This window comes from Lathamus discolor, chromosome 5, assembly GCF_037157495.1.
Source record: "Lathamus discolor isolate bLatDis1 chromosome 5, bLatDis1.hap1, whole genome shotgun sequence".
Lineage (NCBI taxonomy): Eukaryota > Metazoa > Chordata > Aves > Psittaciformes > Psittacidae > Lathamus > Lathamus discolor.
Window position 1 is genome coordinate 123849063 of NC_088888.1, and position 25075 is coordinate 123874137.

The 25075-nt window shown below is 44.5% G+C and overlaps 2 protein-coding genes across 15 annotated transcripts in view; one reads left to right on the top strand and one right to left on the bottom strand.

Annotated features, from left to right (window-relative positions):
* CCDC88A (coiled-coil domain containing 88A) overlaps positions 1–21109 on the top strand; it is an 87500-nt gene extending 66391 nt beyond the window's left edge. For 3 of the 12 annotated variants that reach the window (XM_065682485.1, XM_065682488.1, XM_065682486.1), the window contains exons 27-33: positions 3843–3926; positions 4957–5160; positions 5455–5526; positions 6047–6133; positions 6487–6567; positions 7973–8238; positions 9708–11600. In XM_065682485.1, coding sequence (XP_065538557.1) covers positions 3843–3926; positions 4957–5160; positions 5455–5526; positions 6047–6133; positions 6487–6567; positions 7973–8238; positions 9708–10724 — 1811 coding nt within the window. In that variant the 3' untranslated portion in view covers positions 10725–11600. Of the gene's footprint in view, positions 1–3842; positions 3927–4956; positions 5161–5454; positions 5527–6046; positions 6134–6486; positions 6568–7972; positions 8239–9707; positions 11601–14327 lie in introns of those variants that run through there. The other 9 variants (XM_065682495.1, XM_065682496.1, XM_065682491.1 and 6 more) reach the window with 7 other exon arrangements.
* On the bottom strand, positions 20407–24106 carry LOC136015882 (prolyl-tRNA synthetase associated domain-containing protein 1-like). 3 transcript variants are annotated; one of them, XM_065682505.1, is made up of 4 exons: positions 24002–24106; positions 23036–23127; positions 21618–21984; positions 20407–20933 (listed from the first exon to the last, which is right to left on the bottom strand). In XM_065682505.1, exons 3-4 carry the CDS (start codon positions 21702–21704, stop codon positions 20496–20498), a joined length of 525 nt encoding a protein of 174 aa, XP_065538577.1. In that variant the 5' UTR covers positions 21705–21984; positions 23036–23127; positions 24002–24106; the 3' UTR covers positions 20407–20495. The 3 variants fall into 3 exon arrangements, with proteins under 3 accessions (XP_065538577.1, XP_065538578.1, XP_065538576.1); XM_065682506.1 differs by lacking the exon at positions 23036–23127 and having other exon boundaries at positions 21618–21942; XM_065682504.1 differs by lacking the exon at positions 23036–23127.
* Between the last annotated feature and the right edge of the window lie 969 nt (positions 24107–25075).

Consider the following 25075-nt stretch of genomic DNA (forward strand, 5'->3'; position numbering starts at 1 on the left):
TTCTTGCTAACTTGGCTTTTTTCAGTGAGGGTCTGTTAAGGTTCAGAACAGGTACTTTTGAATTGAAATGAGCAACTGTTGCTTTTACATCTCAACTGAAGTCTTGTGGAACTCGGGAGTGGCTGAAGCTACAGTGGATGTGTTTGCAAGTGTGTTAGTTTGAATCCAGAGTGTGCATGCTTTGGTTCAGACCATCCACATCCGTGTCAGTGATTCCATGTTCTGGAAGGGCTTTTGTGTGTGACAGTTTTCTCTGCATGATACTTGGGACCTTGTAGGGTGCAGTTACCTCCTGGTGGAGCCACGGTTGAAGTTCCCATGGCTGATCCTCAAAGAGGTTTGAAGTTGTTCAGACCTCATTAATTTCTGCTCCATGGACTTTGTTCATGTTCCCCTTCATCCCAGTGTATTTATCCATACACTGGAAGGGCTGATCCAATCCTGGATCCTAACCTTCCTCCATTACACATCGCCATGGAAACCACAGTTTTTGATAGAATTTGGAGGACTGATGTGCCAATTCAGTGCTGACAGTTTGCACCTCACAAAGCAGGAGAGTATCTGGGTGTGAAGTACCAGTAATGGTGCACATTTTGCAGTCTGTTTCTCCTGCTTTAAGAACAACTGTAAACCCCAAATAGCAGGACACTGCGGCTTTCTTTTCCGTGAGAAGTGGCTTGGCAGTAGCAGCTTCCACTGAAAGAAGCTACAAGAAAGAGAAAACCTCTGAAGTTGCTGCCTGTCCACACATGTGCTCAGGTACTGTAGCTTTCCACACTGGTTGTAGGCAGTTTGGGGTATGGGAAGAGACAGGTTCTGTTGCACCCTGATCCCCTGTGCCTAGGAACGGAGATGGTTCCAAAGGAAGTGTCCTCTGGAAAGCAAGGGAAGGCAGCTAACATTCCCCATATGGCAGTCACTGGCACACATCACAATATTCTCCAAAGCCAGAGGACAGAGTAGCTGACTTGGAGTGAGCTATGTAGGTTTCCTACCTCATATCCCCTGTCACAGAAAGCAGGAGGAGATACTGGCTCCAAACTGAACTATCCTGCTACTAGCACTGCTGACAGATAGGTTCTCTGGGTGAGATCTGTGGATTTTCTGCTTTGGAAGCTGGCGATGGAGGCTGCTTCCCTGCTGCAGGACACTTTCTGCTGCAGATGTTTTCAAGAGACCTTGAAACACTCATCTTACAGAGACAGGTGATCTTGGAGCAACAGTCAGGTTACCCTGTTCTGCAGAGACAACAGCACCTGAGGTCTCAGAGTGCTTGAAGTCCTTTTGGCTCTTGAGGTGCTCTGGAAAGGAGGGGAGGACACGTCGTGTCATAGTGGAGGTAGAAGTAGTATATTGGGCTCCATTTTCTACTACCAAAGCATTCAGATGTCTGCCTAGCATTTTCTTGTGGCATGAACAAAGTGATTGGAGGATTTTAATACTGTCCATACAGAATTCCCCAGAGTATTTCTGGCAAATGGCAGGAAGATTACAAAACGGGAGGTTTCCTGATCAGTGGAGGAATCCCGCAGTACTCATCATTCATTCTCAGCTCAGGGAGCAAGAACATGTTCATTGAATACTGAAAAGAGAAAGAAAAGCTGATGAACTGGAGTTTTTTGAGTATGATACAGTCTGTGACTACTACGACAGATACAGTCTTTCTGCCATCCTGGCTTTAAAGCCTTGTGGAATAAAGGTGTAAAGGGCTCAAGCTGCCTAAGGTAGACTGTGGTGCCTCTTTGTTCCTGCTGTAGCTTGGCCATTCCAGTGGTTTTGTGCAGGATGTTTCTTTAGTTGTATTCTATGCAGAATTCCCTTAGGTAATTGCTCCACTCCAGGAGGGTGCATTTTGCCAAGGGGCAGGTTTTGATGGATGATTTCCAGGCCATCGATAGTTGCAGTAGAGTTTCTTTTTGGTGCAGTTGCTCAGAGCCATAAATCAGTCCTCTGGGAGGTTTCTGTGTTAATGATCAAGAACCAAAGGTGACTTGGACATCCTCTGTGTGCTTTTTGGTAAGATTTGGGTGGTCATTTTTAATGAAGAAGGATCAGATATCTATAAAGTATTATAGAGTGAGGGGGGGGTTGTCTATAAAGGGTTAGAAGGCACAAAGAATCATGTTTCACCATGATGGCAAAAAGTAGAGCAGGATTGCCTCTGGTTTGATGGGATTAATGCTAAACCTGATTATTTGCCTGTTAGAAGCCTAGTCTGATGCTGTGCCTCATGCTTCTTTGGCAGGGTTCTGTATACTATTAAATACACAACACGCTTCTCCTTTGTGGGAGGTTCAGCAGTGCCTCTGCTGTTTATGAACCAGGCAGCATCCTTGTTTGTGTTGGATTTGGCTTATTTCCTCAGGGTCTACAAGAGCAGGAAAGCATTATTGATCTGATAAAACCCCAACCAAAATAACTGCTTATTTTGAAGTACATACAAGTATACGTAGATGATAAAATATATTTGTATAGCTTATATATACCCAAATACTGTATACTTCTGTAGTGGATAATTCACTAAGTGCAAACACAGAATAATAGGGAGATTAAAACTATAGATACCTCTCCAGTATAGGTGGAGAGGGAGATGTCCTTCTCTTTCAGGATAGTTTATGTGCACTTGTAAACACATACGTATATATAATGCTCTAAAAACTAAACTGCTATATAACAAGCTACTGGTAATGCAGAAACCCAGTGTAAATGACAAAGTACGTGTCCCAAGAGTGACTTGAGGGAGATGAAATGAGCAGATCTTGGGCTGATAGACTGGGCTTTCAGACCTGCATAAAGGATGCTGGTCGGTAATTCCATGACGGATTTCTTTATGGATCTTTCCATGCCAGTCGTTTGCATGTGGCTCCTGTGTGCTTGGCAGCTGGCTGACACCTCTATCTGGTGATTGAAAAAGCAAGTGTTACTAGTGCCGAAGAGCTGAATCTAAGCACTAGATTCACTTGGGATTCTCCCTCCTCTATCTTACAATACTATTTGTAATCTTAACTCTCTTTTCTGATATTTTATATATATTGAACTGATCTCAATTTTCTCTTAGCCCTCCCAAAGTGTTGCAGCAACACTCACATTTGGATTTAATTCTTCTGTTTTTTGATAAATCTCGTATTTCAGCGAAAAGATTTGGTCAGTCCCATTCCAGCCCATAAACCGTGACTGTCCTTTTCCTATTACAGATTTGAAGTGGATTATTTCAGTAAAATACTACAATCACTGCATACAAGCAGTAGATTGAACATCAGGTCCCTGTCATTTTCCAACAAGACAGTAGATAACCAGTCATCAGTTAGCACACAGTATAGCAAATAGAGCCTGATAATAGATTGGGTCCTATTGGAGATGCAGGGCAAGGCATTACCGGAGTGCTTAATCTCAAACAATAATGGTGTGAACAGATTTTAAAGCAGAATTTGTACTTAGTTGCTTTCATTGTAAGCTTTTTTTGCTTCACATTTTCTTTACGTTCAAGAAATGTTATTTTTCACAGTAAAAGCTAGATAATCCTCAATTTCTATAATAGTCTGCGAAGTTACCTGTATGTTTTCCAAGAGCTTGGCACTTAACTTTCAAACTGTATTACATCTTCACCATTATTCTCAGTGCATTTCTGAGGTTGTTAAGGTTTTCCTAGCGTGGCTTTCATATATCAGTGTAGCTTTCATGTGTCATTGTCACACAGAAGCATGAGAACGATAGCGTGTAGCATAGCTTAAACTCAGACATTCATTTCTGTCCTTAGTTTCAACATTTAACTTCCATCTGTTCTTCTCCCCTTTTTCTTTCATTTCCCTGTTTCCGTTTTTCCTCATGCTATGACATTAAAGTGGTTGCACTGAAAAGACTGCCCTTTTTGAGGAACAGACCGAAGGAAAAAGACAAAATGAAGGCCTTCTACCGTCGCTCCATGTGTAAGACTTTCTGACAGTTCAGCTTCTTCTCAATGGCTACACTGGCTTCCATTACTAATTTTTCACTAACCTCTCCCTGGACTGCGCTGTATTTTACCTCCTCTTTTGCAATGTGCAAGTCCTGCTACAATACAAGGAGCTGGAGCTTTTCCCTTTTTCCCTTTTTTTTTAAACCTTGGCACTGAATACTTTATATATGTGCACCCCCCCCCCCCAATACTATACCCACACTATACACACACATGCACATACATATATATATATTCAGTGCATTGTGACTGCATATATTTGTATACATAGTTGTCTATATACACATCTCTATGTGTATATAAACTGACAGTGCACTGTGTTAAACTAAATAGTTGCAAATCACACATTTCATAAGCCTTTTGTTAAGAAATCACTGTAATCTTTTGTTTAAAGAAAGGGTAGAAGATAGTGCGAGGCTCTATGGTGGTCTGTCACTCTTCAAGTATCCATCAGTCGTTGTTGCCAAAGTGTTTGTATTGAGTTGATTTATTTGGTTTTCCAATGAGGGGTGGACAGTTTTCTCTAGTTAAAGTGCAGTGAAGGGGAATATCATCAGATGTCATCTTTTCCAGACCCTTTTATTTGTTGTTATGTGAAATCCAGTATCCCTGCAGTAACCTGCACTGTACAAGGATCCCGTATCACTGTTGACATCATGTTGTATTACACCTTTGCCCATTTTATCCTTCTCCATTCCATTTTCTCATTGCAAACAGTGAATCAAAGCTTCTAACACGCATACTGCAGCGCAAGCATGGCAATTATATGTAATAAAAGCAGTTTTAAGACCCAAACTGAGCTGAAAGGAGTCGCTTGACTTACACCACTCCTCACTCATTGAGCTGATTGCATGTCATAACACGGATGATCTTGTGCTTGTATCTTCCAGTATTCAATATGCTTTAATGCTTAGAAAACTGTCCAACGTTTTGCAGTACAAAATAAGACCAGAAGCGAATACATTGACCACGCTGATCATTTGCTTTCATTTGCATCCCAGCCATGAATGACCTGGTGCAGTCCATGGTCCTAGCAGGAGGACAATGGACAGGTAGTTCTGAGCATCTGGAGGGTCCTGATGATATATCTGCGGGTAAAAGGAGGAAGGAGTTGGGAGCTATGGCCTTCTCTACTACAGCTATCAACTTTGCAGCTGTCAACTCTTCTGCAGGCTTCAGATCCAAGCAGTTGCTAAATAATAAAGGTATAGGTAGAAGCTTTTTGCACCGTGACGTGACTGTATGTAACAGCAATTTCGTGTAAATACTGGGTTTACTTCTATGTTAAGTTATTCCACAGAAAGCAACTTCAATAACTTGAGTTGCAGTGCTAAGATGTGGCATAGGTTTAATAACTGTAGTTATATAAAGTGTTGGTGGGGTTTTCCTACAGCGTGTTGCCTAAGTAAAACTGGATTGGTTTGAAAAATGCCTCAGTATATTTTACCTATTTCAATAATCATTTCATTTTACATCTTCTTTTATGTCTCTGTGCTTAGATACCACATCCTATGAAGATGTAAGTCCACAAGGTATTAGTGATGATTCTAGTACAGGATCGAGAGTTCATGGTAAGAGGTGAACTTTAACTAACTGAATTAAGGATACATTATGTGAATGTTAACCAACTTTGCAAGGAAGAGTGAATGGCATGGTTAGGAGCGAGCATGCTTTCTGTGATTTGCCTCTCTTGAATGTGTAATCTCATTTCTTCAGATTGTTCTTTTCTTTCTTAACTACTACATCAGATATTCTATATCTCTAGTAGATATTCTATCTAGTAGAAAGTATCTATGAAGTGCATCTGAACAGGATCAAAACATTTTCCCTTTAAGAATGCATTTGGAGTTAATAGTAAAAGAAAAGAAGTTATGATTTCCATCCTAAAAGCCATTTTAAACCCAAATCTGAATCTGGCCTTTATCCTTCAGTGAAACCTAAATTTGTTATGTATTTCATACTGTCATTTCCTTCAAGCCACGCTTGAAGCGAAAGCTGCAATAGATTCTGTAGCAGTGAAGCTTTAATAAAATGAGCAGGAGCACAGACCTTTCTGGGGACAGTAACAGCGCGTTTCCTTGTGTTGCATAGGAGTGCAGGCCGTTATCTGTGCAGATGCTCTTGCTCCTCCTGTTGGTGGCATTTCAACTCTGTGCAAGGTTCCTTGTCAAATCTGTTGTAAGTGACCTGCTCACCAGCCGCTTGCTGCACGCCCTTCACCTGCAGACCCTGGTTTCCCACTAACCAGCCTGGTTCAACTCTAAACATACACTCTGTTTCTCTATTTCTCTTTTCCTCTCCCTTGTACCTTTACTATTCCTGTAGTGCCCTTTCCTAAAGTGTCCTCTTGGGCTGCCTGGAAATCCCTTCGCTTTCTGATGTGTAAGAAACCACTTTGTTGGCAATGGGCATGCTCAGCCTGTGCAGTAGTGCATGATCCTGCCTCTGAGCATTCTGTGAGCAGAATGTGGAGGTGCCGTGCCGCCCGCTAAAACTCGGTTCCTCATCGTGTCTCCTCATTTCCCATTTAGCTTCCAGACCAGCCAGCCTTGATAGTGGCAGAACATCCACTAGCAATAGCAATAACAATGCTTCACTCCATGAAGTCAAAGGTATGCTGTAGGCGAATTCACATACGTGCTTCATGTTCATTGTTTTCTCTGTAAGATCATCTATTCTAGGTTAAAATAAGTGAAAAATAAAAGAATTCCCACTAAACACCACAGACTGATTTTGTTTTAGGTGTTTTATAGCCTTTGTTCCTCAAATTAGGAGAGGATACTTAATATAACTCATGTTTTTCATAAATATTAAAGGGGTGATATTGGTACATAAGTTACAAACTATCGTAAACCAAACCTAACCCAAGGAAGAAGGTTACAACATAAGAACTCCCCCAAATGACTTTAAAAGGGCTCATTTGGAAGCAAGGAATTGCTCCATTATGGGTTTTTTTCTCCTAGCATCCTACTGCTGTAAAGCTCTGTGTGTAACACACAAACTGGACAAAACGGCGGCTGAAATACCAGCCTGTAGTCATCTGTATTTGTTTCTAAAGGATGGATAACATCCCTGGATTCATAAATTTCATAGATCATAACTCCTGAGACATTTTTGGTTATAATGGGAATAATAATCTCTAGCTGGAGACCATTGGATGTACTAGACTAGAATGCTGCCAGCTGAAGACTTCATTTAATACTAGTGGTTTGCATTTATTAAACAGTATCAGGTTGGAAGCTGAGAGGTGAATGGCAGCTTGCGATTCGGATTAGTTTTATTAGTTTAATTTGTGTCTGTTCCATGAGTCTTTGGGGTTCTCCTCACCCCATTTTCTGTACAGCATTGGAAATCTTGTTCTTCAAAGTTAATTTCGTTTCTTGGGAGTAACACAGCATAGGAAATGCTTGATTATTCATCAGTATTTCTCAAGCAATTCACAATTACTGAGCAATAAAAATCGGTGCTGTGGAATTCATTTTGCATTGGATGCTGTGTGCTTCCTTTAGGCCACAGTTGTCAGAAACTAGAAGTAACAGCAGAAGCTGTGGGAGAAGCAGTGTGGGAGAATTGTCTTCATTGAAGAACTGTGTTTAAGAAAACATTTTCTGTCCATTCCATGCTTTGTATTTCATTAAATGTAAAACTCATTACTGGTGCAGTAGAGCATGTGCCTCACAGCGATGCTGAATAAGAATGGGGGCTCCTCTTTAGCCCCTTGGAATGTGATGTTACGTAGGTGGAGGCCCAGATTATAAGTGAGAGGTAGGGGTTGTATTCAGAAACCCCCATGATGTTTAAAGAGCCGTAAGAGGTAAGTCAGGGGAGTGCAGTTGTGTTAAATCTGCTTGGTTTGAGTAAGAAAGGACAAGTGGCTTTAGTATTTTAAACTGGATTTAATATTTTAAGTGGACTTTGTTAACTGAATCTGATACTGTTCCAGATGTGCGTATGGTTGTACTGTTCAACAGCTCCCATATATTCCTATGGAATCACTGAATGCCGTTTGCCCCAAAGCAGGTGCAATTCACAATCAGAGCAGGCCCCAGAGCCACAGCAGCGGGGAGTTCAGCCTGCTGCACGAGCACGAGGCGTGGTCCAGCAGCAGCAGCAGCCCCATTCAGTACCTGAGGGCTCACACGAGGTCTAGTCCTGTGCTGCAGCAGAGAACGCCCGAGGCGCTGGATGCTCGTGGCAGGCACCTCCGAACGGGTTCCCCTGGAAGTGAAGTCGTGACCCTGCAGCAGTTTCTGGAAGAGAGCAACAAGAGTACCTCCAGCGAGGTTAGTTTAACGGATGCTGTAACTACGTTATCCCATGCGCAGAGTCAGGGGAAGACTCAGAGCGAGTAGAGTGGCTGTAAACTGTGTGGAGTTACTGATTGCGTCTGCATTAAGGAGTGGTGCGGACGGTATCCTGATAAACTGCACTCACTGTATTACACACAAAATCAGTTGGGATTTTGCAGCTTAACTCCTTCCAGGTTACTGAATCAGGCAGGAAAGTCCATCTCTCTTGCACAAAACTGACACCTGGTGCACTCACCAGAGCTCAGGTGAAGGCCACGCACTCAGAGCAGGTTTACTTCCCATTCAGCTCTTGTCCCCAGTAAGCAGATGATGCTTTACTTCATCCCCTGAGGAGAGGCTCTTGTCTGCTTCAGATTCATCTTTTAACTGGGCACAAAAACAAAGAGCTTGGAGCTCATTGAAATCTGAGAGGAATCAGGCAAAGAGAATGTTTCTTTCAGTTGGTGGCAGTTTGTTAGAAGCCCAAAATCACCTTGTCCCTTAGTAATTCAATTGCTTCTTCACTAGTTCTTGAGTAGTAGAGATGTCCAAAAGCCAGAAGAGCTGTAGGATAAAGCAAGCCCATTACTGTGACTAGGCCCTGCCCTGAGAGAGGACCAGAATCCATCTGGTTTTAATGCCACAGTTGAAAATGAAGAACACACGTTCACATCTGAATTGATTGGGGAAGTCAGAGGTTCCAGACTTGAATCTGGAACTGAGTTCCTGGATTTTTTTGCTAGATCCTTCCAGTGACCTCTCACCTGTGGAGTCCCTCACCAGAATTTTGGGGTTTGAGCATTAGACAATACTCTTCTGGCAACAGAAGCAATAGAAACTACCTGAATTATCCATCCACTGCTGTTCGTGTACCACAGACCTATTCACAGCATCACAAAATCATTCGGGCTGCAAGGGGATTCAGGAGGTCTCTTTCCAGTCTTCTGCCAGAGTATTTCCTGAATGCTTTTAGCGGAATTCTTCCCAAATTGCCTCTTTCAAGAAAAAATGGGGAGCTCTCTGGTCCAGATGGAGGCACTGCGCATGCCCCAAAGCTCTGTGCTTTGCGTTGCCGTGTGAGGTTTTTGTCTTTGTTATTTGAGCGATGGAGGAATTTGAGCTTTCAGCTCCCCATGCTCAGTGTCAGTTGCAATGAGTCCACATGAAATGGTTCAGGAGGTATCAGTGCGTGATGGCACAGGGCAAATGAGTGAGAAGATGGAGTTTTGAGCATATGATTTGCTGAGCTGATCAGTGTTAGAGAAGCTAACTCCAGAGAGTTGTGCTCTGTCTGCTTTTCAGAGTACTTGTAAGCTCTACAGAAGTCTCAGTGGTATGTACCATAAACATCTAATGCTACTTCTAGATCTGAGAAATCAAAGTACTTTTAGGAGTTGTTCTCCATTTATGTCCACAAAGGTGAGGATTCCAGTGTATAAATTCATGTTTCACCTTTGTGACAGATGAAATCAGCAAGTGAAGAGAATCTGTTAGATGAAGTGATGAGGAGCTTATCCGAGTCCTCGGAGCTGGCAGGGAAGGAGAAGCTGAGGAAGCAGCCGTCTGCCGGTTGTGGCATCGTGAGATCACTGAGTGTCAAAGCCACCATTGACTTCTCCGACGGACGATCCCTAAAGCCAGAGCAGCTGGTGAGGCCCAGCCTTCGGAAAAGCGACGATCCCACCGTCACTAGCTCTCCAGTGAAGTTGACAGGAGGCACCCAAGGGAAGGCCAAATCCGTTAAGGAAAAGCTCCAGGGGAGCGTTTCCCAGCGCCAATCCCGCGATTGCAATCCCTACGCCACCTTACCTCGTGCCAGCAGCGTCATCTCCACGGCAGAAGGAACCACCCGAAGGACGAGCATTCATGACTTCTTGTCTAAGGACAGTAGGCAGCCTGTGTCAGTGGATCCAGCGCCAGCCCCCGCCGACAGGAGCGTTCCATCGGCCTCTAGTGAGTACTCAGCACACCAGTTACCCTCTCCTTTTGTTCACTGTGTGGCTTACAGAGTAGATTGTGTTCCACAGAGCGATGCAGCTACTGCAGTTAAACCCCGTACTGTAGGATGTCACTCAGAGGTGCCTAAAACTTCCAGGATGGAAAGGTCAAATTTCCGGGAGAGAACTTTGCTAAGCTCAAGTGTGTTTACTGATAAATCCTCTGGTAACGACAGCACAGGGTCGCTCACTGTGGCTCAGCCATTTTTATCCCTTAACACTGAATTAGTCAGTAATATAAGTGGGTTGCCTCACAGACCTACATCCAAACCAACTGAGCAGGCAAATCTGTCAGCATTTAGATCAGTGCCAAAGAATCCAGAGCAGCCCCCTGCTCCCCAGGAGCCTGCTCGTAGTGACCCACGGTCAGCTCTGAGTAGTGAACTTGCTCCTACCCCGTGTGTGAACACCAGGGAGGCTGAATCCCCACTGCTGGTTTCTGAGGATAACAAAACTGTGTGGTACGAGTATGGCTGTGTATGATAAGGAAGTTGTATTTTATATATATATATATAGTCTCACACAACACATAGGTGTTCTGCTCAGTGTCCACTGGACTCAAGAGATTTCACTCCAATGACAGAACAATCCCATGTTAGATCTGCGGGTGGCTGTTTGTAGAGCTCAGTTGTGTACTCCAGCATGTCTGAATGTGTAATTGTAACCTCACCAAAGCCTGCATGAACCATTAATTGCACTGTATATATTTTGCATGCCTTGAAAAGTCTTTATAATGCAAGCTATGGTTTTATTTGTCACGCATCACAGATACTTTGGTTTCTCCCCGTATGATGTTACTGAATGCATGTCAAAGCAGTCGCATGCTGCACTGCCACAAATGGCACCAAGAGCAATTCCGGTACAAAACCAGGACTTTTCAGATGTAACAGTAACACAGTGAGGATGTATTGGGAGTAAAAATACTCCCCCCTCTTCTTGCGTAAATGAGATACTAATGAAGTGGTTAGAGAGATTCCAGTGTCTTACCCTTTTCATTGATGCCATAGCCTGGCGTAAACGCACTTTGCACAAGGAACAGGTTACAGCCCCATTAATTCAATGCCTCCAGCTTGCACAATAAACATGAATTACTGCTCATAGTTATTACATTACTTGAACATTAATAAATGCAAAGACCATTCATAATCCTAATAAATCTTAGGAGGAGGTGATAAATACTCGCATGATACACAGCACTTGTAATGAAAAAATGACCCTTTCCACCTCTTCCCTTTTGTATGCTTTGTCTCCACGCCTGGTGTACAAATGTGGTGAAGTGTACGGTTTATTAGGAGTCAAATAATGGAGTTATAGGAGACCCCTTGTGATGTGTGGTAATAAAAACCTGTATTGATCGTGGTGGAAGCTCATTTTTTCTTCTGAATAGAAGTAACACTAATACAAATAGAAAAGAAGATGTGTGACAGGGATGACTGTTACATTAACACAGCTAAATAAAAGACACAATCACCAAGGCATTGCTTGTAAAGTGATGTGAGTATAGGGATGCTGAAGCGAGTAACTCGTTAAATCCCAAATGACCAACTACAGAGAAATGCTGAAAAGGAATTGCTTCATGTGCCCCTGTGGCTGCAATGGCTTGAAACCTCCTGATGGTGAATATATAACAATATATATATAATCTTATAATATATATATATAACAGTTTAAAATCGTATCGTACTTAAATTCTCATTCATTAGGCTTCAGATGACCACTTTTTTGCCAGAGGCCGTAGTTACCAACAGTTATGGCAGGCGAACATTACGTATGCTATAAAGACCTGAATGACAATATATCTAGAGGAGAAATACTTCAGATCTCCAATACTGGAAATCATGAATGCCATATTCTGAGTTGTACGTTTGAATCTCTTTTGCCGGCGGTTCTGTGGCACTCATGGTACTGCCGGAGCTTTAATTCCTGAGTCTTTCACTAGGGAGAGACCAAATTCACTGCTCTTTGAGGGAAAGCAGCAGACACATCCCGTATCTTAGCCTAGAAAATCGCCATTTCAAACATGAGAGTTGTTAATAGGACACGGAGATAGCCCTTCCCAGAGCTCCAGCTCCACTCCAAGGTGGGGAAAAGGAACAGGGGCAGAAGTTTGGCTGTTTCAGAGACATTTTGTGCAGGATAAAATGACAGTTTCACAACGTGAAGCAGCCATCCTTCCCCATGGCTGCAGGCGTCCCTTGATACAGGGCTGGTACGTGTTGCTCAGGCGAGCTGTCAGTTATTGCCGAGCTCCTCTAGAATTGTCTCACTGTTAAAAACCCCAACCCCAACTCTGAAATACCATCTGCATTTCACAGGCAGCAGGATCAGTGTGTGCTGCTCTCTGGCCCTGTCACTCGACTTTGTTTCTGTTAATCTCTCAGTGTGTTGGAATTAGCTCTGAGGTGAACAGTGCTGAAGCGACATGCGCATAGCACATTTTGCGGGCTATTTAAGGCATTATAGAGCTCCCAGAGTACTTATTATAAACTCACACTGTGCTGCCAGTATCTGTATCATCTGCTTAACCGATTGCAAGCCTGTGTCTTGCAGCAAGGCTGCTTGTTAGGATAAGAACAAGGTTTGTAGCTCGGGGTAGTATCTTCTCCTTAGATCAGCTGCCGTTGTCCGAGACATCAGATAAGCTTTAGCGCATGATACTACCTCGTTTGCCAGCTTTGTCCTGCTTAGGTCCTTAGACTGTCAGAGCTACAAACCCCGCCAGTATTGTCTCCCGATACATTGCAAACCCGTCAGCATTGAACCCTGACTGTAGTCAGGAGCAAGCCTAAGGTCTAAAGAGAAGTTGTAGAGGTCACCCCCATAGAGTGAAGGTAAAGCTGCTGTCTGGGCACTGGATATGCTGTTTCCAGCCCCTGCCCATGCAGCACTGCAGTTTCAAGCATCTCATTTCTCTTCCTAGCACTGAGCTTTCCAAACAAACCAAACCTGGCAGTGAATATCTTTACCTTTTAATGCCTTTTCGCCTGTGTTTTGCGTTACCCCACTGCAGGGGCAGCATTAACACAGTTGCTCTCTTAAACCCAAAGGGCTTCAGAATACCTGTTAGTGCCTTGGAACATGAGTGCTTCTTATCCTCTACAGCAGTTCTAGACTCACCTTGTCCAGGTCAAGGTGCCATTTTGCATGGTTTATAACCTTCTAATGAACTGCATTTCAGTTCTGAGGGTACCAGCTTTCTGTGCTCCTGGGTTTGCTCCACAGAGTTTAGCACAGCAGCACACGCACGCTGCTAGAGCTTTTAGCTTCTCTGAATGACAAATTGTCAACATTTCTTTATTATATATGAGAGAAAGCAAGTATTTCCTGTACAGAAGGGTTGTGTTTTCTTCCTATTTTATTCTTTAACAATAATATCATGGATGTCTCTTGTGGTCTGTGCTCAAACAGTGGAAGAAGCTGTGAGGTTCCTTTCAGACCAAACTGCTGCCACTCCTTAGCCGTGCAGATGGTGCCCTTGCTCATTCCTTGGTCCCTGCTGCCTTTAAAACTGAAGAGTTTAGGGCTTTGCATGGTAATTACAAACACTAAATAGGTGGCTGCTGGCCAGAAGAGGCTGTGTTGTTCAGGCTCAGTGATGTGCTTGCTGTTAAGGTTTGCTCGATGCTTTGCTTGCAGTGCGTAGTAAATCGAGATCCTGCATTTTGCACGTTCAGGGTGTTGCATGCAAAGTTAATTCTGTGTTTTGCAGAACTGATGAACACAGATGAGTCGAGTCCTTGCTCTGCTGGGTTCAGTCAGCCTGGGTTCCATTGGGTTGTGATCGTTTCCTTTTCATACAGGCATTTAGGGTTAGTGTATCTGAAAGGGAAGTGTATCTGATTGTGGTCTGGAGAACAGTACCTGGTTATTCTGATTGCTAGGATGAATTGTAACAAGTGTGGTTGAGCAGGCGCTTCCAGTGAGTTTCTTCCATCCCTCTCCTCTGTCCTTTCCTCTACGAACAAACAAGATGTTTAAGTGTATCCTTTTGCTCTACTAATGAGTAGAATGTATTTTAATGCATGAGAGGTTTATTTTCATGTCCTGGTCAACACAATGAATAACGTGAAATGCTTTTCTCTGCAGATGTGGAAGCTATCCCAGAAAGCAGAAATTCAAAAAGCAGGTCTAGGGAGCAACAAAGCTCCTAATTCTATTACCCACTACCTGAGCTGTGGGCCAAGTGGTGAGTTTCCTGCCCAAGACGTAAATGAGATTAATTTCATTTACAACAAACTAACAGCATTACCTATGAGAACAAGTGCCCATTGCATTAACCAGTTGTAAATGCTGCTTGCTTAACTGGCTTCTGTCTCGCTTACTGGTTAGGCCGGAGCAGGATGGTTTCCAGCAGTTGTTTTGCCTGTGTAGGAAAGGGACTATGATCCAATCAGCCTTCTGCCTGTAAAAACGACATTTACTTTATTTCTCATATTTCTTGAGGAAGAAAGTTAAAGAAAGGAGTAATGTTGAAGTCAGTTCTTAGAAAGGGACTGATACATCTAAAAGGACAGTTTAACAGAACAAAAAGTGTTCCACAGCACAAGGAGACTGCCTTTGTACAAAGCTTGTCTTTGGCATCCTGTCCTCCTCTTGACTCCATGAAACCACCTTTGCTGCATGCTGTTAGTGCTGTTAGTTCTGTTAGTGACTTAACTCCTGTGTTTTATACTTCCCCGCTTTTAAGCTTTTCTTATGTTCTTTTCTCTTTCCACCTTTCAACTGAACGCAGAGAGAAAAGTGTCCTTCAGTATCTCAGTATGAAGCCTTTATATCTGAAGTAACAAGACAGCGACTGTAGGAATCAGTAATAAGAATTAAGGGAATTTTTTACCTTCTTCGTGACTAGAGCAGGCAAGAAATAAAAACCTACCTACCTTCCTCCTTCCTTCCTTGAATCAAGGAGCTCTACTGGAGTCTGCTGCCGGAAACTTGTAGATGGTCTTAGGAATTATTGCACATTGCACTGTTAAGATCTACTGAATAAAGGACAGTTCTCATCTCTCCCTAAGGACCAAGGATTTTAAGGTCTCAAGAATTTACTCCAGGGGAAAAAAAAAAGAGAAATACAAATACTTCTTTCCTCTTCTGTTTATGAAATTAGCCACTGATTTGCTTAAGCTTCTGCTAATAATTAGCCAAAAACCCCCCTAACAAGCAGTTTCTCTTCTGTACACCTAAAATGCTGTAGTATTTTGTTGGAATTGACTGTAAATACAGCTCCAGACCCCTCCCCGCTTACTGGCACTTCACTGCCTTACTGGGTTAGCATAATCTGCATGAAATTGCTCTTTAAAACGTTTCTGCTGATTTTTGTTGCGTTCTGCAAGGGAAAAAACCATGTTTACAAACCTGACAAAGTTCGGTGACGAACACGTGGGAGCCATGGGATGATCGTATGATACAGAGATCGTTTGTCAGTTGTGTTCTTCACAGTCCCACACGTTACTCCGCGGGTGTATGTTCAGATGTTCCCGGCAGGACGTTGTCGGGTATGATTTTTCTATGCCTTTTCTTTTACTACAAGGCTGTTTTCAACAAGTGGCATTGCCAGGATCAAACTGTCTTACGATGTGTGTGTACTGACTCCTTTTTTTTACTTGTTTGTCCTTTGACATGGGCTGGTGGTGGCTTTAGGAGGTTTCTTGATAGCAAAAGAAAGAAATGTAAATAATATCACCTGCATTTTACAGTCGGTTCCCCTTAAGGTTATCTTTTACTAGCAAGATACATTTTGTTCATTATTGATTTATATTAAAGTCGACGAATGTTATTGGTACATTCAGTGGTTGCATATATTTGTCGTCTTGAAAGCCCATGGGGAGAGCTCACAGGATGTGTATGTGAACTTGCAAGCAGAGCCAAAATGAGGTTCCTGTAGTTGTATTTTACTACAACCCCATAAGCACACTCATGCTCCAGTTCTAATGGGTTAACTGTGTAACCTCCTCCCATCCCATCCTCTGACAGGCGTGCAGGTAACTTCACCTCCAGCTATCTCCACTCACCTAAGTGAAGGTAAGCTGACGTGTTTGCAGGGTTTAGCACTTATAATGCCTCGAGCTGTCAAGGACAGTTGGAATGGAATTGTTTTCACTGGAGGGAAGATGCAGTTCAGCAAATTCAGAAGCATCCTGGCACCTAATTTATTTCATTTTACTGAGATTTTGTCAAAAAGGGTAAAAAGAGGAAAGTTGGAGAAGCTTTCAAAGGAAATTCTCTTGGTTTTCTTCCTTAAAGCGACTTCCTTCTGAGCTACCTTTGATGATAAAATATCCTAAAAGATCCAGATCTGCACAGAATGTTCTGGGTTTACAATAGAAATACTCGGTTCAGTCTGGGATTGTTTTCCCGGAGAGCTTAAACATTTTTAGTTGTTTTTCTTAAGTGAAAACAGGACCAGTTGCACAGCTCTGCGCCCATAGAATGTCCATTCTTCCTCTGCAGACATTTCTGGTGTTCCATTAAAATCACTGGCTTATTGTGACCAGCTCACACTGGCATCCGGTTCTGGTCCCTCATTCTCAGTGCCAAGCTTTTCACTGGTTCCAGCAGAAGCGTGGGGTGTTTTGTGGAGTATCCACACAGAGCTGCAATCCCAGGAGGATCCGAAGCCTGCAGTGCTCCTGGTGTCCGGCTCCACAGCGGTTGGCTGCTTTTGTTGGAATCTGGAGCTCAGTTCCCCACGTTGTAACTGGTACAAAGATGTTTTGAGAGGGATTTGGGCATCCCAAGCCACACAGTAACAGCCATGCTGGTTGTATTCATGGGATCCAAGCAGCTGGGTGGGTTCAGGTAGATCCTCTTGGACCCATTGGGCAAGAGTGTAGTGCCGTGACAGGCATTTCTCTGTGAGCAGCACTGCTGGGCACACATAGCCTGCCCTCACCACGTGTGGCTGTGTTAGTTTTGGCCCATGGGCATCTCCTGATGGTTCATTTATTAGCTCAGCTCTTTTCTGTGTTCATTAAGTTGTCCCGGATCACCCATCACAACTTCCACACTTGCTTTCTGCATGTTGTTACACCTTCCTAAAGCATCGGTGCAATCACAGCCAGGGTTACAACTACTCATTAACTGATAACGGGTGTTAGAAATGAACCCCCCATCCAAAAACCTACACAAAGTTTACTTGTACAAGAGCACCAGCCAGCGCCTGGGGACAGAATTCCCCCTGCAACCCAGTCCTGGCTCAGGCCTGTCTGTGCCAGTGTCAGTGGGTTTTTACTCACTTCACCTGCATCAGCACAGAGGCCAGAGCGGGATTTGGGGTTGTGACTGCTGAATTAGCCAAGCCCAGCACCAGAGACGCGGTGGTGTTTGAGAGATCAGGATCTCCTTCTTGCAGCACTTTGTTTTGCAGACGTCTTGGAGCAAAGGAGCTGTCAGGAAGCTCTCCATGCTCTGAGAGTTCCGGTTATTTTCTTTCTCCTTATTAATCTTCCCAGTCTGTGCCCTTCAAATACAATAAACGTGTACATTTAATTAGGGAGCTGCTTCACGTGCTCTGAAACACAATCTCCCAGGGGAAGACCAGGGTGGCTGTTCGACAGTGTGTGTACAACAGGGGTACAGACACTGCTTTCTCCTCAAGCACTGCCAGATCTGTCACTGCTGGTTCTGGATCACAAGCAGGTTGTAGTGCTGTACAATGTGTCAGTTTGATTTACTTTGCTGAGAGTCTGCAGAGGATTTAGTGCTATTCAGAACACGTCTTGTGTCTGTTCCCAAGACATGCTGCAGCCCCAGCGAAGCAGCTCATGTATGATTCGTGGAGTTAGATGATGATGATGATGTGTGTAAATAATGCTTTGATATTAATAAAACTGCCTTAAAGGAATGTACCGAGGTGTGAAACAACACTCAAAAAGCTCTTATTTAAATCTGTAATTTCCTTTACATATTGATTTTTTTAATGTTTGCCACTGTAAACATTTATTAATGATGTTATTAAAATGCCAAACCAAATAATTCTTACTCTTGTGTGTACATCAAGACACACTCTCTCTGGAGACTGATGTTGCTGGAAGGATGTTGGTGTTCAGTTGTGGTCAGTGAGTCCTTCTCACTGCTGGTGCAGAATCTTTCCTGGACAGTGTTAGTTTGTGTTGTTTCTCTGTGTGTGGCTGCTCACTAGACACTGTTTTGATATTATTTAAATAAAAAAGGCACTAATTTAATAAGTAAATGCAAAAAGAAACCATTATGGGTTTGCTAAATGTAGCATTTAAAGCTTTGATTTTGCCTGGTTGTTACTTCTGCTGAGAGAAGTCTCAGAGTCTCTCCTGAGGACAAAGGTAGATAGATAAATTTTAGGCAGTACAGAGCTGGAGATCCATGAAGCACAGTAAAGGGCTGTGTGCATGCGTCTTTAAAACAACTTTTCACATTCAAAGCTTTCTGGATATAAAAACCTTGACAAGTCGAATATCATTTTGGGTTTAAGTTATAAAGTATTCTGGGGTACCACAAAGAAACCTTAAAGGGAAGGGAGACTGAGTGGCAAGCAGAGGGTAAAGTAAATTCTACTCTTAAAGACACATAAGACAGTATCCACATGTTCCTTTCAGTCATTTCTTTATAAAACCACATGTATCTGGACATCATTCTAGTGGCTTTTCCTACAGCATCAACATTTTTAGGTCACCTCTTTCCCACTTGAGATGACTGCAGTGATGGGGTTGGTTTGTGTCTTTGGAATATGGCCGGGAGAATTTAACAACAGAATGCTTACAAGACAGCAGTTCAAGCACATGGCTCTGAGAACAGGTTATCAGATCCTTTGGAGGATTTGAAGGACACCGTGGTAAGGCTGTTTGTGCAGTGACTGACTTGCTTTGCCCTGTAAGATGCTTTTTCTTAGTTGGTCACTCTGTAGAATTTAAAGTTTTACTTTCTTAATAAGAAAAAAACAGGAAAAAAATGCTGCATCCTTTAGAGTGATGCAGTAGCAAATAGACATCCAAGATCACGAGGTCTTTAATGTGGTTTTTCATCCTTCTGTGTTCGGTTCTGTCTCCAGTTCGTTGGTGTTATTGCTTGTATGTGACATTTTCGTTAGGCTGTGTTCAGAAGCCCTTTTCCTCATCATCTTCATACTATGTCCCTTGCTCTCACTGCTCCCCTGTCTCTGCGTTTTGGAAGGGTACGTGTTGCCACAGCACATTTACTGGGCTTCATGGAGTTTCTGCTGCTTCTGTCTTCAACACACATTCTATTTGAAGGGGGTGTATTCATTTAGGCGAGAGAGGAGAAGGAATTGAGAGATTGCGTGTTGAGCGTGTACTGGTCTTGGGACAGCAGATGTTTCTCTGTACAAAGTATCACCTACTGAAAGCCAAATCAGCCTCCCCTCAACCTCTTGGAATGCGTAGATGGTTGTCAGGGGAAGGCAGTCCCCTTCTTCCTATGGGAGAAGCTCAAGTACAGCCCCTTGTTGTATCCTCTCCACTTCTGTAGGTGCTGGTTAAAGCACACTGGAGCACAGACACAACAAAACCACACGCAAACGTTGGTACAGCTCCCGATTGTATTAACTTTCCTCCCAAGCATCACCAACACAGATCAGGAACACACAGTAATGTTACTCCTTCAAGCTCCTCCATTAGAAGGGAGGCTGTTACAGGGGTTTGCATCCCGGTTGCTGAGAAGCTCTAGAAATGAGAGAGGTGCATGTCTGTGCTCATGGGGTAAGCACAAGGTAACTTCCCAAGGGGAGGATACTGTGAAAGTGAAAATGCAGCTTAAAACATAGACAATCAAATGTGGTTCTGGTAGTGTAGGCAAACTGTTTCTTTCTAGGTGAAAATAAGAAAGCAATGTGTAGTAGAGGATGAGTAGGTACAGGTACGCAGCAGAGACACCTCTGTCCTGTGTGTACTGACAAATATTGTGGAACTTTTAAGTTAATTTCTTAGATCCTAATGATATTTTAAGTTTAACCCTTCAAGGCCAGTACCACACATGGGAAGTTCCAGTTTTATCTGTTTCGTTAATAAAGACTGTAACATTATTTAAGTAACACCTTTTCTGGTTACTCAGTGATAGACTGCAAACATGTCTTGTCTTTTTAAGAATATCCTGTTCAACTTCTAATGACCCAAAGACAGAATTTTTTCTCACCAGATTATAAACTTACACAATTGAAAGAGTAAAAAGGAGTGAGCCTGTTTTTTTCCAGTTTTATTTGTAATGGGACTTTCGCCAGTTTTTCTTTACAAAACCTATGCCTCGTCATAAAAAAGTGAACTTCAGTTACTTTGTGTCCTCATCAAAACGTATGATGATGGGATCGTGCCCTGTTGATCTCACAAACCTCAAGAAGTCGTCAGGGCTCAAACCCATGGTTGCAGAGTTTGTCATTGGGTGGAAATACACCTTCTCGTGGCCACCCTCCAGGAAGGCAGCGTCCAGCACCAGCTTCACCTCCCCCTGGTCACAGAAGAGCGCCAGTGGTGTGGCACAGCCCTGGCCCACCTTCAGCTTTTCCAGCATGGAGTTTTCATCAGCAAACCTCAGGTTCCCGCTTCCAAGGCCCAGCTTTTTCGCGAGATCAGTTAAATTGATTTGCCTGTTGTGCAGGAGAGTCACCAGCCAGAAGCCTTTCTTCTTTTTGTCTTTAAGGAAAAGGTTTTTACTGTGACCTCCTTTCATGTGTTGGACATGAGGCATCATTTCTTCAACAGTGAACACCTGGAAAATGCCATCAGTGCAGTGTGAGACACTGTATCCCCATTAGACTTTTGGTTGTGTACTGGCAGTATCTTTTGTTAAATACTTAGAAAATGACTGAATGTTACACTCAGCCTAAAAACTGTACCCTTTTATGAAGGAGTTTTAAGAGAACACAAATAAAATGTGACATACTGCTCCTGCTCACTTCCTGATTCATTTCTGTCTCCTATACAGCAAGAGTTACACTTTAAAGATGCAGACAGTGCTGACAGCATGGCTTTTAGAGGCAGACGGGAGTGACGTGGCATGCGTGCTTTTGAATGGGAGTGAGAAACACTCTGGAAAGCTTTAGATGCCCTCAGCTTCTAAGTGAAGAAGTGGGTGAGCTGCAGCTCCTAAAACTTGAGGGGGAAAAGGGGATCTCGGGAACAGAAACGCAGAGAGGGATCAACCCAGTCGTCGTCCCCGTCCCTCCCCACCCCCCCCCCAAACATTCTGCCAAGCCAATGGCTGCAGGTCCAGTGGGGGAGAAAGTCCATTTCGATTCTTAATTATGCTATAAAATCATCTACAGAGCATAACGCTGCCCTGCAGCTCGCTCTGCCCTCTCTGTGTAACTGCATTCCTCTAATTAAGATGCGGAGGACGCAGAGAGAGGCACGCTCGGAGGGGGCAGAGCTGCGGCCCTGCGGCGGTCCCTACCTCGGGGTGCTCGGCGGTGACCGTGGCGATGCCCAAGTCCCGCAGCCGCTGCTCCAACGCCTCCCGCAGCTCCGGCGCCGCCGCCATCCCCGCCGCGCTTCCGCCCCTTCCGCCGGGCAGCGCCCGCCTTCCGCGGTGCTAACGGGGCGCCCGCGCTGCTGTGGCCCTCGCACGGAGACCGGGATAGGAGCCGGGTCGCTCGGCTTGCAGGAACCGGAGCTGGGTCCCTCGGCTTCCGCCCTGTTGCGGGGATCGGCCGGCGGGAGTAAGCCCTCGGCAGCGCAGTGGGTCAGATGGGAAGTGCGGTCTCGGCCATCCGGTCGAGCTGAAAGCAGGGGAGTTTGGAGCTGGTTGCAGAGCTCTTCATCTTAAAACCAGGACTGGATCAGAATGTGAGGTCTCCATCTGTGCGGGCACTCAAAACCCGAGGGGACGTGATCCTGGTCAGTCTGGGATCCGACCCTGATCAAGCTAGGGTTTGAGACCATCTCCAGAGGTGCATTCCCACCTCCACTGCTCTGTGATCCCACCACACAGGAGACCAGAGCTTGCTGTCTCCTATGGGGCAGATGAATCTGTCTGTCCCTCCTGTCATACAGCTCCAGGAGCTTCCTGCCATCCCCCTTCAGCCCCTCCTGTCTGGAAAGCAGTTATCCATAACACTCCTCCATACATCCCCATACCTCCCCTCCCATGCAGCTCAATACATTCCGTGTTTCCTAAGACATTCTGTGTCTTTGTCACACAATGACTTTAGAACAATACGTGCTTTGACATACACTAGGTTTCCCCATCCAACATAAACTGTATTTGGTTCAAACACTGGTTTCAGAACAGGTATTCATTCTATATATATGCATCTGCATGTGCTCACTGTAATTTCAGGTGCCACCTTAGTTTTGCTGAAACATTGCTGCTAAAGAAGGAAGTTAAGAAAGAATCAAAGCCAAAAAAAACCCAAACTCTTTAGCCAATGAGACAGATTAAAAAGGAGAACTGCAAAATCAGATGTTTGTGGTTTACTAAAGGCAACCAGTAATAACGAAGAGCTGCCACTAAGGGACAAAGCCAAGCACTAACGGCCACAGTTAACTGGAAGCTATTTCTACAACCCAAACCATGGTCCTGACTTGTGACATCAGAAATTGTTTCTTTTCAGTTTGCCCTGCAGGAAAACGGGCGGTCTGTAATGAAGCTTTAAATTAGAACATGGATTAGAACATGTCATTTAAATTAGAACATAAATTAGAACAAGCATGAATCTGTGGTTAAGAGACACGTGGACACAGTATGACCCACACTAACTCCCAGAGCCTTAGAGCAGCACACAAAGATTTCCAGGCAGCATCCAGTGGAAGATCAACCCAAAAAGCAGATTTGCTGCAAACTCTGGCGACTGTTTTGCATGATAAATTTACCTTTTAAATAGTTTCCCAGGTGAATCCCAGGCTCATGTGAAGGACACGCTGCCCTCAGGATGAGAGCTGGCAGCTCTGTGGGTCATAGCATCCTAGAACAGTCAGGGTTGGAAAGGACCTCAAGATCATCCAGTTCCAACCCCCCTGCCATGGGCAGGGACATCTCACACTAAACCATCCCACCCAAGGCTTCATCCAACCTGGCCTTGAACACCGCCAGGGATGGAGCACTCACAACCTCCCTGGGCAACCCATTCCAGTGCCTCACCACCCTAACAGGAAAGAACTTCCTCCTTATATCCAATCTAAACTTCCCCTGTTTAAGTTTGAACCCGTTACCCCTTGTCCTGTCACTACAGTCCCTGATGAAGAGTCCCTCCCCAGCATCCCTATAGGCCCCCTTCAGGTACTGGAAGGCTGCTCTGAGGTCTCCACGCAGCCTTCTCTTCTCCAGGCTGAACAGCCCCAGCTTCCTCAGCCTGTCTTCATACGGGAGGTGCTCCAGCCCCTGATCATCCTCGTGGCCTCCTCTGGACTTGTTCCAGCAGTTCCATGTCCTTTTTATGTTGAGGACACCAGAACTGCACACAGTGCTCCAGGTGAGGTCTCACAAGAGCAGAGCAGAGGGGCAGGATCACCTCCTTCGACCTGCTGCTCACGCTCCTTTTGATGCAGCCCAGGATACGGTTGGTTTCTGGGCTGCGAGCACACACTGCCGGCTCATGATCATTGTCTCATTGACCAGCACCCCCAGGTACTTCTCTGCAGGGCCGCTCTGAATCTCTTCTCTAAAAATCCATGTGCATGACCCATGTGCGGGTCCATGTGCTTGTGCGGTCTTTGTGCCCAGTGCACCTCCCTGTGCAGGAACACAGACTGCACTGAGCACCTTTGTACAAACTTTGATATTTAAGTTTGGGGGTTTTTAATTCTGGTTTATGTTTTAGATGTTTTTTCCCATCTTACCTTTGGAGAAACACTCGAGGGCCCTGTGCATTGTCAAGGCATCAGTCCCTGACACATTTGTCAGCAGGTGGTCCCTTTGAAATACAGGACACGGTTTTTGGTCAATACCCTGCATCATAAATGAGCAAATACAACAGTGAGATACTGAGGGCTGCACAACACATAGATGCCACCTATTCTGTGTGGAAAACCACCTGTGTGAGCTACTGGAAGTCCCACATTAAGGGCAAAGTGTGTAAAATGAACAGCTCAAACATATAAAGTTATGGGTATTACTCGTAACACACAATTTGCAATCACTTCATGGGAGAGCACTGTAGAAGCAGTTATAATTTGGGATTATCTCCGGGTTTTACAAACAGCATTGATTGAATAGTGAGTATTTTACAAAAAAAAAAAAACCAACAACAAAACAACAAAACAAAACAAAAGAACCCACAAACCCACAAACATTTACAGAGCTTCCTCTCAGGTATTTTTTCCCCTAGTCTATTAGGTGATATTATTTTAGAGATGCCAAATTAGAGAGAACTTTAAACACAGCCAGCCATGTTAAAGCTTTGGAGGTGGGAGGACACAGGATCCCAGCCTGGTTTGTGTTGAAGGGGCCTTAAAGCTCCTCCAGCTCCAACCCCTGCCACAGGCAGGGACCCCTTCCACTGGAGCAGCTTGCTCCAAGCCCGTGTCCAACCTGGCCTTGAGCACTGCCAGGGATGGGGCAGCCACAGCTTCCCTGGGCACCCTGTGCCAGCGCCTCAGCACCCTCACAGGGAAGAGCTTCTGCCTAAGAGCTCAGCTCAGTCTCCCCTCGGGCAGGTTCAAGCCATTCCCCTTGGCCTGTCCCTACAGGCCCTTGTCCCAAGCCCCTCTCCAGGTTCCCTGCAGCCCCTTCAGGCACTGGAGCTGCTCTCAGGTCTCCCCTTCAGGAGCCTTCTCTTCTCCAGGCTGCCCCAGCCCAGCTCTCTCAGCCTGGCTCCAGAGCAGAGCTGCTCCAGCCCTCGCAGCATCCCCATGGCCTCCTCTGGCCTCGCTCCAACAGCTCCACGTCCCCCTTGTGGTGTTGGACATTGCAAA

Excerpts from the sequence above, each read along its gene's own strand:
- LOC136015882 (XM_065682506.1), bottom strand. The coding sequence starts at position 21,704 with ATGGCGGCGGCGCCGGAGCTGCGGGAGGCGTTGGAGCAGCGGCTGCGG. Across the intron at positions 20,934-21,617 it reads TCACCGCCGAGCACCCCGAG|GTGTTCACTGTTGAAGAAAT; the intron begins GTAGGGACCGCC and ends GGCATTTTCCAG.